The sequence below is a fragment of the Betta splendens genome, chromosome 6, assembly GCF_900634795.4.
Source record: "Betta splendens chromosome 6, fBetSpl5.4, whole genome shotgun sequence".
Taxonomy (NCBI): Eukaryota; Metazoa; Chordata; class Actinopteri; order Anabantiformes; family Osphronemidae; genus Betta; species Betta splendens.
In genome coordinates, this window is record NC_040886.2 from 16,816,143 (window position 1) to 16,832,507 (window position 16,365).

The window sequence follows — 16,365 nt, forward strand, 5'->3', positions numbered from 1 at the left end:
ACACACACACACACACACACACGTTGCTCTGTATAATTGCTGCATTTGATCCTCTACACTCTCAAAGCGCAGCATGTTTATTAAATCACCACCATTCTTCCTGCTCTTTCTTGCTGTAAATTGCTTATTTATCGTCTGTGTCTTTCCCTTCACGTCTCTGTGCTTTCACTTACTAAAGCCTCTGTAGTGCGTTTGCTTACATTAATCAGCCCTTTGCTCTGTGATCTCCTGTTCTTCCTGAAGTGATCCTTCCCATTTTTATGAGCGTCGCAGAAACGAGCTCTGCTAAACGAGGCTGAATGCGCTGCTTTCCTTTGAGGTGACACCGTTTGGCTCCTCAGTGGTTCTGTCCTCAGTGGTTCTGTGCTCAGTGGTTCTGTCCTCAGCGGTTCTGTCCTCAGCGGTTCTGTCCTCAGTGGTTCTGTGCTCAGTGGTTCTGTGCTCAGCGGTTCTGTCCTCAGTGGTTCTGTGCTCAGCGGTTCTGTCCTCAGCGGTTCGGTCCTCAGTGGGCCGACACCTGTGGTCCGGACACTAGCTCCTGACCGTGTGGACATTTTAAGCAGGGTTTTAGTCAATGCACCAGGCCTCCGCTCCACGGTGGCTGAGGACTGTGTATTTTTCATGTCATGTGACATGTGGCCGCAGCTCCACAGTGAGTGCTCTGCTCGGGGACGGCTGGCTGCTCTGCAGGGGCCCTGTCTGTAGCTGTAGTGGACCTGGGCGCGGGCCGAGGAGACCGAAGGATTAGAAATGATTCCCTCAGCTCTGTAGCAGGATCGTATGCCGCCTCCTGTACCGTGCTGCATCTCCAACGCAACAGCCCCACAGAGAGAAGATGAAAGAGCAGCCTGCCTCCTGCCTCCAGCTCCTCCGCATCCCACCCACCCCACCTCAGCACCTCCACGCCATCACAGACAGGAGCGAGAGGAAGCGAGGGGAGGGGTGACGGGAGAAACTGCTTGCTCGTAGACGCAGAGTGCCCCAGTTTTTGGGGTTTAGTGGAACCGTGGGCAGGTTTTACTGAAGGGACCTCTTCTCCAGCACAAAAGCGGTTCTTCGAGCATAGCGAGCCGCCTCTCGCCCCCTCAGCGGCTCGTTCACCTTGTAAACAAGCAGCATAAAGACGTGTGCGAGTGCCCTTGGAGCTCAGACTTCCGTGAGGATCCTTTCAAGGCGTTTACAGGCCGTTTGCTGCCGTCTGCAGCGTTTATCGCTTCCTGCCCGTAAACGCTAAAGAGCCCGGCTTCGTCCTAACGACCGCAGCGTTCAAAGGGCCCGGGTCGGAGTCCCGTCAGAGTCCACTGAGCTTTGGTTTGAGACAAACGTGAGGTTCTGGTTGGGGACAACTGTCCGGGCCACAAAGCAGCTCCAGGAGCGCTTGTGAAACCAGTTTTAGCATTGAGCTAATGCTTCACCTGCCGCCACGGCCAGTTGCTGCAATGGTGAAACTTTCTCCTAGCATTACTTTAAATGGAAAATATTTCTGCTCCGGACATTTGCCGACGTCCACAGCCGATTCATCAAGCGTGTAGAAAAATTTCCAGCTGCATGAGTGCCGTCCCCGCAGAGGTTCCGGGCGGTCGGACGTGATTGATTCTCACGGTGCGTTTCGTGTCGTGGACCGAGCTGCTCGACATCCATCATTTCGTGCTCGGACTTGTTCCGAGTCCCGGCTTCACGGACGTGTTGCTGCTGCAGCGCGAGGAGACAGGTGCATTCAAAACACTGCGAGTACTGGCAGTACTGCAGCAGTACTGCTGTAGTATCAGCCGGGTGTAGCGTTAGCATGCATGCAGCGCGAGGACACGCTCCAGTGGCTTGTTGTAACGCCGCTGCCAAACACGGCAAGTTGAAAAGAAAACACAGCGAGAGATAAGATCCGAAGTAAATGACGCAGGACGTAATGAAGCTCGGAGGCAGGAAGGGTTCTAATGAAAGCCGTGCAAAGAAGAGGAAGAGCGAGCGGAGGAGCGTCTAATATTAGACAAACGAGCGTCTGCTCATTTGCACAAAGAGGAAATGATGCAGAAACTGAAAGAAGGTGACTTCATCTGCAGCGTTTGAAGTTTCCTCCTCGAGTCGACACACGTTTCGCAGGGGGAAAAACCAAGCCTTTATTGTGTTCCCCAAATCCACAGCTGATGCAGGTCAGTGCTTCAGCCCCGGGGAAAACGCCCCACTCTCTTCAAATACCTGTACTTATTATGTTGTATATAACTACAGTTTATGTGTTCGATTCAAGAAGAAATTCTAGCACATTTTTTAAGAGGGATTTACTCTAATTTGCCTCAAGAAAGATTTGACCTAAATATGGAAAACGGCTCCGTTCAAGTGCAGAGAGATTGTGAATCCTACGCTTGGGATTTCTACCAGTTCTGACTCCCAGTGAGCAAAGCAAGTGGCTCGTGTGGGATTCGAACCAGCAACCAGCTGCCCACCTCCCCGTTGGCCTAACCCTCTGTCACCTCTTCATCCTCATCCTCGTCTTCACTCCCATCAGCGCCTTCGCTCACATGCAGGTTCTCATCCAGTGCCTTTTTGTTTGGATCGAACCTAAACATCAGCAAACGCGCCGGCTTCACTGGCTCATCATGAGATCATCTGAGCTGATGAAGAATCAGCAGGTCCGTTAAGCTGCGAGCTGTTGAAGCTCAGCAACAAACGTGTTAAAGGTTATGTAATGACAGCGACGTTTATAGAAATGGTGAAGTCACACAGGTAAAAGAGAAGCAGTCGAGTTCTTTATGTAGAGAACATAAAAATAACAATAGAAACAAGAACTGAAAAAGAGACACCAGAGAGACATTCAAGGTCAGTCTTCTTTAAACTGTGGGACGTGTGTTTAACAGCACTAGTGACAAGGAAACAAGTAACATTATGTTAAACTCGACTTAATGAGGCAAACCTAAAAGTGGAGGAAGATGCGAGAGAAAAAAGCGAGAGGGAGGAAATGCCTGAGGTGTGACCAGTGTTCCTTTCCCTGCAAACCCCCAGTAAACAACCGCACACAAGCACAGAGGCCCCACACGCACAAATACACACATACACACACACACACACACACACACACACACACACACACACACACACACACACACACACACACACACACACACACACACACACACACACACACACACACACACACACACAAACATGCACATACACACACGCACAAACACATACACATGCACATACATGCACAAATACAAGCACACACACACACACCTATGCTGGGGCCTTCTGCAGGATGTCTGAATGCAATCACCTATTCAGAGCCAAGTATCGTTTGTGTTGCCTGCTTATATCATTATATTCAGTACAAACTTTGTGGGCCTGAACATTTTTATGTTTGTTTCTGTGGTTTTTAACAGGGAGACAGATGTTTCTCACGTCATTCATCAGGTGATGTGTCCAAAATGAAAAGATACTAATTCTCTGATTCCCCTTTTAAGTAACATTAAAAGCATCGTGTGACCTCATTAATAATCATGTAGAAGCACGATCATCTTTCTCACAGCTTCAACTTAGACAAGTAGAAATAATGTCAGATTTGCTGTATTGGATTCACTGACCTGCAGCCAGTGAGCATCTCTCCAGTGTTGCTCCACAAACATCTGTGTTTCGCACACTAGTGCTGCCTCCAGACACACACACACACACACACACACACACACACACACACACACACACACACACACACACACACACACACACACACACACACACACACACACACACACACACACTCTCACTAATGCTCGCTCACTCTCCTCCCACTCAAATCCCCAAATTAATCATCTCTCACTGCAGCGTGCAGGAGTCCAGCTCTCCAGGGATTAACACTTCAACACACTCGTCCGTGGGATTTTCCCACAGCACCTCGCACACAGAGTTCCATTTTGTTTCCGTCACAGCTCGTGCTGCAGACGCGTGTGGAGGTTGTGTTACTGTAGAGGCTGGGTGGGAGCGCAGGCGCTTTGGGCATCTGCCTGTTTGTTGCGGGTGCAGCTTGTAGCTGAGGTTGAACGTCTCATCGCTGTCCTGGCAGTGATGCTGGTTTATGAGCGGAGGCTGAACCGATGCTCTGATGCATACAGTAAACGCTGCATCAGGTGTGCAGACGAGTCTCTGTGTTACATGATAAAAAACTGTTTGTGTTAAACTTTCAGTGACTATGTTTATGCAGCACTGCCTCAGGCTAACGCTTTCCCTCCGTTTCCAGTCTTTATGCTAAGCTATGCTAAGTGCCTCCCCACTTGAGCTGTGTATGAAGTGTTTTTTAGCCTCTGTGTCACTGTAAGCAGCAGTAAATTGTCACGATGTGTGGGAGGGGCTAGTCCCCCATTAATTAGCCAATCACAGCTCACAGGAAATGATTGAACCGCCCTCATTCGTCTTTAATTTAGTCAGACCTTTCCCATTCGTATGATTTGTTCTCTACTCCTCTCGCTGCTCCTCTTGTCATTCATTACCCAGTCTCCTACTCTTCTTTATCTCCTCTTTTCCGTTCTTTATCACTGTCCCTCTTTCTCTTGCTCCACCTCCTCATTGACAGTGGTGGAGGCTCGTTGATGGTCCTGTGTAGTGGAGGGCGCCTTTTATTGGGCCCGTGTGTTCAGTCTTTCCTGGGGCCAATGGGATCCAGATGTGGCCCAGCACTGTAGTGACAGCAACCATTTATGGAGAGAGAGAGAGCGGCAGTGTGTGTGTGTGTGTGTGTGTGTGTGTGTGTGTGTGTGTGTGTGTGTGTGTGTGTGTGTGTGTGTGTGTGTGTGTGTGCGTGTGAATAATTAGTCCTCTTCATGTGCTCTCCTACGTAACATCTCTCCACACGTGCAGATGTTTTCAGCTACGTGGGACTTCAAGCACATTTCCTGGAGCGTGAAGACATGTGAGACGCAAACCCACAGATAAAACACCACGAGGTCCACGTTTGAACCGTGAAGTCTCCTCCCTGAGACCGTGAACCCACCAGTCGGTGTCTGATTTTGGGGGAGCCTGAGGGAGGACATCTTTAGGAAATTGAGACATTCTTCACATTTTTAAAGACGGCTGGGGTTTAATTGAGTCATTAGGCTGTTTGGGAGGTGCGCTTCCAGTTTGGTTCTGTAGAAAATCCAGCCATTCGTGCTTCATTCATGCTTCGCTGTCAGGTCGGCCCCTCTGTTTTCAATTTGCCAGTGACTGACTCATTAATTAAGCTCATTAATTAAGTGCAGCCTCAAATGAGAGTGAGACCGACGTGCAGCCAGGAACTGGTGTAAACGACCAGTTGACAGTTAAACAGCAGCTGGACAGCTGCTGAGCAGGAGTGCGTCATGCTCCCCTGCATGTTTTCAGGCCGCGTCCACGGAGCGCTTCGCATTCTTTGGCTTCTCCATCACCCAACTGTCACCTGCTCTCCACGCATGCTGCTGCTGTTAGGAGGCCTCCTCACCGTGTGACCCCTCGCTCCTTACGTAACCGGCCCTGTCCACGCCGCCTTTTTCCTAGAAAAGAGCTCCCGTCCGGCGAAGTGAAGCAAAATCACGGGGGAGAAGAACGAGAGGGAGAGAGTCTGGGAGGAATTTACTGTAGAGACGAGCGGAGAAATGTTAGAAGCAAGTAAAGATGGAAGGAAAAGAAGGGGCATGAAACCAAAACATAGCGATGCAGTTACTGTCGTAGACAACAGAACCTTTTTGCTTCTGCAGCTTTAAAGGGAAGATTGCACAGATTGCGTTTACCTTCAAGGCGCCTCCAGCTCCAGCAAACGCTGCTGGTGGGAGCGATGGAGCAGAACCCTCTGTAACGGGGCTCCACGTGCCCAGAACCGCCCAAACCAACGTGGAACTCAGAACATATTCCAGAACGATACTGTACAAACTGACTGTTGTCTAATCAATCTACTCATTAATTAATATTCAGTTCCTCGGGTTCCTCATTTCAACAGTCTGGTCTGTTCTATACAGGCTGGTCTCATTTTAGTACCAAGAAATGTTATGACTGGATGTATTGCAGAAAATCCCACTGCAGTGAATTAAAGGCTGCAACTAAAGATGAATTACTGTTCAAATAAAACTATCAGCACAATAACAGATCAGATTCACTTGACTGGGATCCAAAGAGAGACTCGCTGCTGTTTGTGTGTATGAAACGATGCTGTAACGTGTGCGCGTGCCGAGCCGGCCCGGTTGTGGAGTGACTGCTCCTGAGCGCTGACCCGGTCTCCACACACAACGTCCACACCTTCTGACCTGGATCTTCACGCTTGAAGCAGCGGCCGCCATCGCTCGGCCACCGGCGGCGCTCCGACCGCTCAGCGCTCCGCAAGGAGAGCGGGCTAATGGAGCCGAGCCAGTGGCTTTGGCCCGTCTCCACTTGTTTTTCATGATGTAGGTCATCTAATGGTTTTTGAGAGTGTTGGGGGAAACGCTCCAGCTGCACTGGGGAACGCACACGAGGAGGAGAGAGAGGCGAGCAGCTTCCTAGCGCTGGTGTGAGGCTGATGGTACAGCAGGTCTCAGTAACAGGCCCACGAGCTAACGCTAACGGGACCGAGTCCTGAAACAGGCCACGCCCACCGTGTCCCCGGCGCTAACGCTAACGGGACCCAGTACTGAAACAGGCCACGCCCCCGGAGGCCGGGGAGCGAGCAGCTAACGTACTGTGACAGCGTGGAAGGGCCCACGGGGGGCGACGGCCGCGACGGTTCATGAAGCCGCCGCTGCTGTTTACACACTGACACACACACAGTCACGTCCAGATTTAGCCGAGTCGGCACATCCGCCTCCACATGAAATCCAACATACGGCTGATTAAGCTGCGCCTTTGATTGGAGCAAATGGACGCTGTGCTGAGCTGTTGGCGGCCCTTGTGTTGGTCGTTGGGCTCCATACGGCACCGCGGGCTGCGTGTGGGGAACGCGGGGTTAATGGGTCTTTGAGTCCATGGGAACCACTCACGTGACGTCATGTGAGTTTGTTTTTCTGATTCCTCCAAAACCACGCGTGTAGTTTATTCTTTATTATTCGTCTGTGTCTGGGTGGCTTCTTGGCTGCTCCATCGCCATAGCAACAATAATAGGTACATCCTCAGATGTCTCACATGGACCTGAACAGGAAGTCCTCTGTGATGTTCACTCACACCTCATCCTCCTGTGGACCTAATACAGTCCCGTTACTGTAAATATGCATGTGTCTTTCTTAATGTCTCATCCAGTTGCCTCTTTATTCTCTGTCTCTCTCACGTCTGGTCTGTCGGCGCACCGTCGGTACAGTAATCACACATTCGCAGCGGGTTTGGTCCCAGCAGGCGTCGACCACGGAGCAGAGTTCAGAGTAAATCACCAAGACACTGGAGACGTGCTCATTAATCTCCCTCTCTCACACACACACACACACACACACACACACACACACACACACACACACACACACACACACACACACACACACACACACACCGGCCTGGATTAAAAGCTCAACGCACTCAGTAACAGCCATCTCTGCCCGCGTTCCCTTCGCCAGCGGAGCTCCGATTGTTGTTGACAGTTTCCATTCGAGCCGATCTCGTTTCACTCAAATCACTTCAGGAAGCGGCTCTTCCTCTAAAACTTTAAAGTGGGAGCGTTTTGCCGCGCGAGGGCTCGTATCAGCAGCTCTGCCTCTGTTTCTGGGTTTGGTGGCGGCTGATGAGCCGCCTACAACCAACACGACGCAGAGGTTGCTGTGGTTCCAGGATGTGACTCCTGCTCCTCGTTGTTCCAGAGCTGCAGCGTTCACCCAGCAGCCACAATGCATTATGTGACGCCCACCTCCCTCTCCTCGTCTCCTCGTCTCCTCGTCTCCTCCCCCGCCTGCGCTCCGTCTCCCCGCTGCTTCTTATTTAGTCATTTATCATAACCCCACATACTGATTGCATCAGCCTGAAGTTTCACCGCTGCTTCTGTGAAGCGTGATGTTGAAATATGGACATTTTCAGCTCCACCTCATCTCCTCCTCCTGTTACCTGTGCTCCTTTTCCTTTCTGATTTCCGTTTTTAGATAGTTTTCTTCCTGTATTTCCAGTTTCCTCTGCTGCTGTTCATTTTGTCCTTTCTTTTCTCCTTCCCTCACCTCCTCTCCTTCCTTATTTTCTCTCCACCTCTGCTGTTCCCGGCTTATGTTATGTTTCCCCCTTTCCTCTCCTTGCTTTGTTTTCACTCCTTGACTAGTTTTGCTTCCTCTTTCTCACCTTGTTGTCCTTGCATCTCTCCTCTGCTTCTTCAGCCTCCTTATTTCCTATGTCCTAGTTCTTTGTCTTTAATCTTCTCACATTGCTTTTCTAACCAGCTCCACCGGGGCTCATCAGTCTGCTAATAAGGACCTGAATGAATCCCCGGAGGCTCTTAATGATGAAATGTGTGTGTGTGTGTGTGTGTGTGTGTGTGTGTGTGTGTGTGTGTGTGTGTGTGTGTGTGTGTGTGTGTGTGTGTGTGTGTGTGTGTGTGTGTGTGTGTGTGTGTGTGTGTGTGTGTGTGTGTCTCTTACTGACCCATCTTGATCTCTTTCCATCCAACACATTTTTCAAACGTTGCCAGAGTTCGGTTCCGTCTTAGCGTCTGCCGTGTGTCGACCTGAAGGCGTCGTCTCTTTATTAACGATGCTTTGGGGAGATGATGTCATGAGATGAGTAATTAGCGTTCGCCTGCTCTACCTGCTCGTTACATTCACATCTCGACCTTTTGGATTTCTCTCCTCAGGCCTTTGGGAACGCCAAGACAGCCCACAACAACAACTCCAGCCGCTTCGGCAAGTTCATCCAGGTGAACTACCAGGAGAGCGGCACCGTCAGGGGGTGAGTCAGACAGAGCGTGAACCGTGAACAGACACACAACGCGGGGCCTGAACCTTCGTTTCCTGACTGCGCTGTCTGTACTGACCTCACAGAGCGTACGTGGAGAAGTACCTGCTGGAGAAGTCTCGCCTGGTCTATCAGGAACACAACGAGAGGTGAGCGGAGAATCAGCACCGGAGATATGAAAATCACGAACCTGCGACGGCCTTTGGTGATGTGACTCCACAAACACACAGCCAGAGTCCCTCTGGTTTAACAGATGAGATGACGGATCCATATCTGCACTCGTGCATTGTTTGTCTGAGAGCGCTTCCATTTCCTCCAAACGGATGATGTGTCGGCCCAGCGCTGAAATAACCATCAGCTCGCCTTTCAGCCTTTTTTTTTGCAAAAAGGGACGCTGTGTTTTATGATTAGCATCAGTGCACGTCTGAGGGACAGATTCTACATCTGCGTCCTCCGCCAGCTCGTCTTTGCGTTGCATGATAAGAAAAACAAGGTAAAAGCCCCCGCGGCCGCCGACCCTCTCCCCTGATTGGCCCTCGGGCTCTATTTCATCCTGATGACAGGCGCTGGTTAAAGAAGGGACTTCCCAGACGCTCAGACCTGCAGCCGACAGGTGGCGAGATGATGATAAAGTACAAACTATCTTGAATCGTGAAGCGCGTTTGACGACAGTTTGCCTCTGTACGACCTCGGCAGGAGGGAGGGAGGCAGCGCTCCAGGTATGCTGCAGGATTTATGGCTGTGTTTGAGTAGGGAAATCAGAAAAGAGTCCAAGCCGGCTTTTCATACATCATGTTTATGGTTGTTGAGACTTTTGCCTTGTTTTCAAGCTCGACGCCCAATAATAAAAAAAATCTGAATTTTTATTGCTTTTTGTCAAGAATATAGGGCAGATTAAATGTTTGAGTGGATGCAGGCGGAGTTCCCGAGTTCCAGCCAAGGAATAATTCACACGTTGACTCAGTGAATGTCATTTTTCACAGTTTTGCTTTTGGACGTGCGAATGAAGGTTTCAGAGCGGCTGGAACCGAAGAGGCTCGTGTCATATTTAGTAATAAACACTGGAGTGAAATCAGTTGTCTCCAAACAGCTTTAGGCGCCTGTTCTTATTTAGCTAGAAACCATGTACTGAACATTATACGCTCCAGCTTCCGCCTAAAGGTGTTTTAAAGTTTCATTCCGCGGTATTTCCTGTTTGTTACATCCAGAGCGCTGCTAATCCCACATCTCCTCTGTTGAACTGCCCACAGTCCAGAATCACGCATCACATCTGTTCTCGCGCAGGCTTTAGTTAAAAACATCCTTCCAGCCATCTACCAACACAGTGTTGGACTCTTTAATATCCTCCCTGGGATTCCCAGCTTTCCACCCCTCCATCAAGCTCTAAGCGTCTCCGTGGTGAGAGCCGGAGCTCGTTTCCATTAATACCATGACACAGCCCCATCCTTTGTCATGGCTAATCACAGCTTCATACCTCCAGCCCACACACACTGCAGCGCTGCTTCGGCGGAAGCTGCCGGGTCAAAGGTCAGCTCGCTCCTCTCAGGCTGCAGCGCCGAGCTGTGAAATGTGCTGCGGTCACAGTCCTGCGCCGTTCGCCTGTCTCTCAGCGGAACGCGGCCACGTGGAAGCAGCTGAGCGCGGTTTTAATTCGCTGTGTTTGTGTCTGTAGGAACTACCACGTGTTCTACTACCTGCTGGCTGGAGCCAGTGAAGAGGAGAGGAAGTCCTTCCACCTGCTCCAACCTGAGGAGTACCACTACCTCAATCAGGTCCGCTCTCGCAGGAATGTGTTTGTATAGGACTTAGAGCCGGGTGTCGCGTGGAGCCGCTCCGCTCCGTTGGAGCCTGTTTCCTCCATAACTGCTTCCTGAGTGTTGATTGCATCAGCCTATGAAGATGCCTCATATGTTTGTGTGTGTGGGGATGGCAGTGTTTACTGATGCCAGACGCCTCCGTATGTGTGCGTCTGTGATGCGTTCGTACGAACCCGTCCTCCTCCTGCGGCGGCTCGACGGCGCGGCGGCGGCGCAGCACGTCCTTTGTTCATCTCTGCCGGCCTCCCCCAGAAAAGTAGCGGTTTCATTTGAACTCCCCCTCGTCCCCACGACAACAAACCCCCGCCTCCTCCTGCCCGGCCGCTCGTTACTATGCAGCCCTGTTTCCATGGCAACAGCGAGACTCGGCAGCTAATCTGGCCGCGGAGCTCTCGTGCGACGGGGCGACGTGCGCCTGTGCACGCGCGCGTTCGCCTGCGAGTGTGTGCGCGCGCGCGTGTCCGTGACACACATACGAGGACACACTTCTCACACAAACGGTGTCACAAAGAAGCAAAATGATTCTCCACGTTTAGCGCTGAGACGGAGTCGCCTGCTGCTCTGAGCTGGGTTTACCTGCTGTACTCCTGTACAGGACTGTCTTTCAGTATCACTTTGTGAGGACTGGTGGGCGTTTCAGCCTCTGTAGAAGCATGTGTAGCCTCTCATGTCAGGATTCCTGCTCATGCCTTGTTAACCCACTCTGTCTTGCTTCCAGATGACAAAGAAATCACACAAACTCCCCTGGGACAATTACTATGAGAGCGAGCTGGTCAGTATCCATGTGGGTGACGAGGTGTTTGTGTGCGTCTGTGCCCGTGGGTGTGTCGTGGTTCTCTGGGTTCTTGCTCTCGTTCTGTTGTTTCTCTGCTGTCCACGCACGCCTGAACGCGGCGGTGCCCTGAACTGACCCCGGCTCTTAAAGGGACGCTGGCTGTTTAAAGGGACGTCCTCGGTGTGACACTGTGGAGCGCACACAGGAGCCCCTTTAAACTAGCGTTGGCTGTTGGATGCTTTGCTGAAAATGATCTTTGAAGGGGAGGTTCAGGATTTATTAAATCACACATGCAGTACATGCAAACAGTCATTTTATTCCCTGTGTGTCTCTGTTGCCAACCTCTTTAACCTACTTTGAGGTGATCACACATCCTGAAGCTTCCCTCAAAGTGTTGGTCCATCGTGTGTGTGTGTGTGTGTGTGTGTGTGTGTGTGTGTGTGTGTGTGTGTGTGTGTGTGTGTGTGTGTGTGTGTGTGTGTGTGTGTGTGTGTGTGTGTGTGTGTGTGTGTGTGTGTGTGTGTGTGTGTGCGTGCGTCGCTGCTTCTTTTCGCTTGCCTCCGTCTTGTCAGCCTCCACCTGAAATGGCTAATGTTTGGTCAGTGGGATTTGATGGGGTGCTCAGGGTTTAGCGTCTTCTCCACTTTGAATTGAGAGCAAACACTCGACACGACACTGGGCTTGTTTCAGTGCAACCCATCTGTCAGTTCTCAGCGCCGGCTCTTTGTCTTCCACGTTTTTTCAAGCGGTTCCTTTGTCCAGGAAAGGTTTTCCGAGGACACTCGCTGCAGCCTTTTTCCAGCAGTTAGTCAGACCTCAGTCATGTGTTTAGAGAAATTCCCCGTCACCTCTCGTAAGCCTGAAGACGTGACTGTGAAAAGCTGTCTTCGTTTTTGATTCCCAGCGGATTCCCACCAGCACTGACTGAACACGTCCTGCATTAAAAGCATTCATGGGGACTTTTCAGATCGCTCCACGGAGTGATGGCCGGGATTTATTGGCATCAGGCAGGTTGTTGGAACAGTAAACATCTGGATCAACAGTGAGGAAGTATGTGTGTTTTTTTGATGACTAAGGGTTGCTGTTGGAAATCACTATAAATTTGGTTATTGCAGATGCAGAAGAGCAGCTGCAGATGTTTCAGGACAGTAGGGACAAATCTTGACCATTCTTTTTAGTAATTTGTTTTTGTAAAACAAAATAGGACAACAAACAAAATAGCAAAAAAACTGAGAAACTATACTCCAATCACACTAAAGAGAGGCCACTTGGAACCATGAGCCCACGCGTTCTTCCAGGGTTTGTAGTATTTGGAGAAGGTCGATCCTGACAGTGTTCGACCAGCCTAAACGTCAGTTCTGGGCCCAGTTGTTCCGCTGGGAGAAGCTGGACGGGAAGTCAGAGCAGCAGACCTCAGGAGCCCTGGGAGGAAACGATCAGGTTTAGTTGGAACTGTGATCTTTGTGCTGGATCACTGTTTACTTCCTCCCTGTGAGGTTTATTGTAGTAGGTTCAGTTGGGATTTCTAGCTCTTAACAGAGTTCCTGAAGGATGATTCTGAGCTGACAAACCAAAACACTTTAGTGTTGTTGCTTCATTGGTGTTCCCAACTGTTGAACCATCATCCTAAAACCTTTGCTGACTGAAAGCCTGGAAACACGTAGCGGTGTAGACTGGTGGAGTGTCTGCACACGCGTCTGCTAGCAGCGGCGCTTCCCACTGCAGAGCTAAGCTAGCCCTTCCGCTAGCTAGCACCCCCCTCTCACACAGTCTCTCAGGGGTCAGTCAATGACCTCGTCTGTCTATGACCCCTCTGTCCAACAAGATGACCACACACACACACACACACACACACACACACACACACACACACACACACACACACACACACACACACAGAAGGTTTGACAGGCCTGACAGGTGTCTCCGCCGCTAACCGTCCCTGGGGCTCTTTGACCTCTGACCTCCAGCACTGGCCACTGGGCACATGCAGTAAATACAGATCCCAGCACCCAGATTCCAGATGTGTCGTCTGGAGCGGAGAATAGAAAAGAAAACAAATGTGAACGACAGGACTGAAGATCCCACAGACCAAACATTTTGTGGATGTTTGCATCTGTCGGGTGTGTGACTCTGTGTTTCATCATTGTGGCTTCGCTTTCTGTGCCTGTTTGGCTGATTGTGGTTCTGCCTGGTGACAGAGTCGCGTGGAGTTATGTAACCGGGCCTCGACGCGAGGAGTAGAATAAATGATGATTGAGTCGAGCGGCTGAGCAGGATGAGCTCCGTGTGCAGACTCAGCACGGCTCCGACTGGAGCGGCAGCCAGCGAGTGGTATAAAATCACACAATCCACGTTCCGAAGTGAAAAAGAGTCCTTGTTTAAGACAAGTGAGAAGAACAGATTGTTTCCTACTCATTCCTTTACTGCACCCAAGAATCTCATGTTTCTACGAACCACGAGCTGGGTTTGGGTTTTTGACCAAAGCATTCCCTCACAACTGGCCAAAATTGATCTCTTTATTTTCACAACTTCCCTCATCGTATCACGTCGGGCCGCTTGGCGCTGAAGTCCAGCAAAGCCACAAATTTGAACGGGTCTTTTCCCGGGTTTCGGCCTCAAAAACCTCTTTGTTGCAACTGGAGGCGCTCAGTGGAGAAACACGCTCGCTGGCTTCGCCGCTCGGAGCCCAGTAAAACAACGCAGCAGCGCCGCGGCGGCAGCGGCGTGTGGACTGTGGCTTCCTGTGCTCGCTGTCACCGGCTGCTCGCCGTGGTATGTGCTAATTACAGCCTGGGACGCGCTCGCTGCCGCAGCAGAGACACGGAGGAGACGCACCGGCAGGCGACGTGCACATTGTGAACAGCGCTCGCTCTGTCGCTACCTCAGCCACTCATTGCTTCATGTGTTCATTCATTCAGAAACGGGATTCATTCATAAACGCTTCTCAGCGTCTCGCCAGAAACCAGGCGCTCAGGGCAGATCGTCTAGTTTCCCTATGAGGAGATTTCTCCTTCAAACTGATAAGAAACATGCTCACTTAATAGAGTACAACAAAAGGAACGTGAGTAATTATCACTAATGCAGCGGTGGAAACCACCTTTACTCCACAGTGTAGTATAGTACAGTACTACAGCTCAATCTATAAACTATAAAACAAAATGATTCCTCGTATCGGACGTAGTGAACAATATGTAAGTGATGCATTAAAAACAATCGAATAATGTAATGGTAAAAAGTCAAATTGACTCGACAGCATTGTCAGTGCCTGTTAACTGTCCTGGTGTTGGTTTACTTTTCTTGTGATGCCCCATATTGTCCCTCTGATGATGCTTTGTGGTGCTGATGCTTCTTCCTGTGCTGTGTTTCCACCCAACACCAGCAGGACTGCTTCACAGTGGAGGGAGAGGATCTGAAACATGACTTTGAGCGTCTGCAGCTGGCGATGGAGATGGTCGGCTTCCTGCCTGCCACACGCAAACAGTAAGATCAGCGAAGCCCCAACGCTGCTCTGACACTGACTCTAATGGGCCACGGGCCTCAGAGAGCAGTGGGAGACTCTGACCGTAAACTACGCGTTGGAGGCTGCAATGCACATCTGCATTAGTTTAGAAAGTGAAGCCATTTGTTAAGGGTAAAAAGTAGAGTTTCCACAGTAACCTGCAAAAAGCGTTCAAAGATAAATATTTAGATGAGAGTCAGAGACTATTTAATGGCAGAAACGTTGCACGGTGTGACAGGAGGCCGAGCACCGAACGCCCAAACACTCCAGTGTGAAACATAAGGAGCACATTTGTTTCCGTCAGGATCTTCTCGCTGCTGTCAGCGATCCTGCACCTGGGGAACATCCGCTACAAGAAGAAGACCTACCGGGACGATTCCATCGACATCTGCAACCCCGAGGCGCTGCCCATCGTGTCGGAGCTGCTGGAGGTGAGCGGCCGCTTGGTGGATCAGCAAACGGGTACACGCGTTTGAGAAGCTGGGTTCGCTTTAATCCACTTTTCATCAGGGATTCCAGCACGAAGCACCGTGCGCACTGCCTGGGTCTGAACCCGCTGCTCGCGGACTTATGCTGAAACGCTACACTCTAAATACTTTGCAGGATAATAAAAATGAAGAATGGGAACCAAGCTTTACCACAGGCCTTGTTTATTCTCCCTAAAAGTCTCTTTCTCCCAAAGTTCTTCCATCACATGCTCACTGGAGATCCTCAGAACTGCATGGACTCGGTGAACCTTAAAAAAACACGTAGCATCCGCTTTGTAAACTGGAAGAAATGCCAGACTTGGTATTTGGGATTTACAGAGGAGCTGAGGGCTCTTTGAGCAGGAGTTAAGAGGTGCTTCAGAGAGAGCGATGTCTAAACAACCAGTACTTTATCAAAGTACGGAGTTTATGCAGAGGCTATTTTCAGAGCTCTTGCATGGTTGAGTTTCCCCCCGAAACCAACAGGTCCTTGTGTTGTTTTTCTTCATACAGCATCAATGTATAGTTAAATCTAAATCTCAGTGAGCTACAGTTGGATTTTACACGCGTTTCTTCATTGTAAAAGGACAGACCGTTCAAACGTTCACGTGCTGTTCAGGTTCAGAGCCGCGTTGACGCTGACGCTGAGCCGGATGTGCTTGTTGTACCCGGAGACTCCTGTCAACAGCACAGCGGGGATGTTATGACTGCGCCGAGGCTGCCGGCGTTCCTCCGAGCATCCTCGCCGGCCCCCAGAGGCAGCGCGGCAGCGCCATGACGTTCAGTGGGAGCAGAAAGGAAACCAAAGCCTTAATAAAAAGATTTACAATGACACAGCACTTAAAGAGCATGTGGTAACATTTAAGAAGCTTCGGCTCAACAACGAAAAGTGCCATTCATTCATTTAGTTTGCACATTCCAGCAAATGTCCAGCGCTCACTGTGGTTTGCACTTCAAAGTGCACTTGCCTTTGAATTG

General features: G+C 50.4%; 1 protein-coding gene across 11 annotated transcripts in view; it reads left to right on the forward strand.

Annotated features, from left to right (window-relative positions):
- LOC114856831 (unconventional myosin-IXAa-like) overlaps positions 1–16,365 on the forward strand; it is a 70,005-nt gene that overhangs the window by 24,354 nt on the left and 29,286 nt on the right. For 7 of the 11 annotated variants that reach the window (XM_029152604.2, XM_029152608.2, XM_029152609.2 and 4 more), the window contains exons 3-8: positions 8,726–8,820; positions 8,913–8,975; positions 10,499–10,598; positions 11,362–11,415; positions 14,801–14,901; positions 15,225–15,351. In XM_029152604.2, coding sequence (XP_029008437.1) covers positions 8,726–8,820; positions 8,913–8,975; positions 10,499–10,598; positions 11,362–11,415; positions 14,801–14,901; positions 15,225–15,351 — 540 coding nt within the window. The remainder of the gene's footprint in view (positions 1–8,725; positions 8,821–8,912; positions 8,976–10,498; positions 10,599–11,361; positions 11,416–14,800; positions 14,902–15,224; positions 15,352–16,365) is intronic. The other 4 variants (XM_029152606.2, XM_029152613.2, XM_055509501.1 and 1 more) reach the window with 3 other exon arrangements.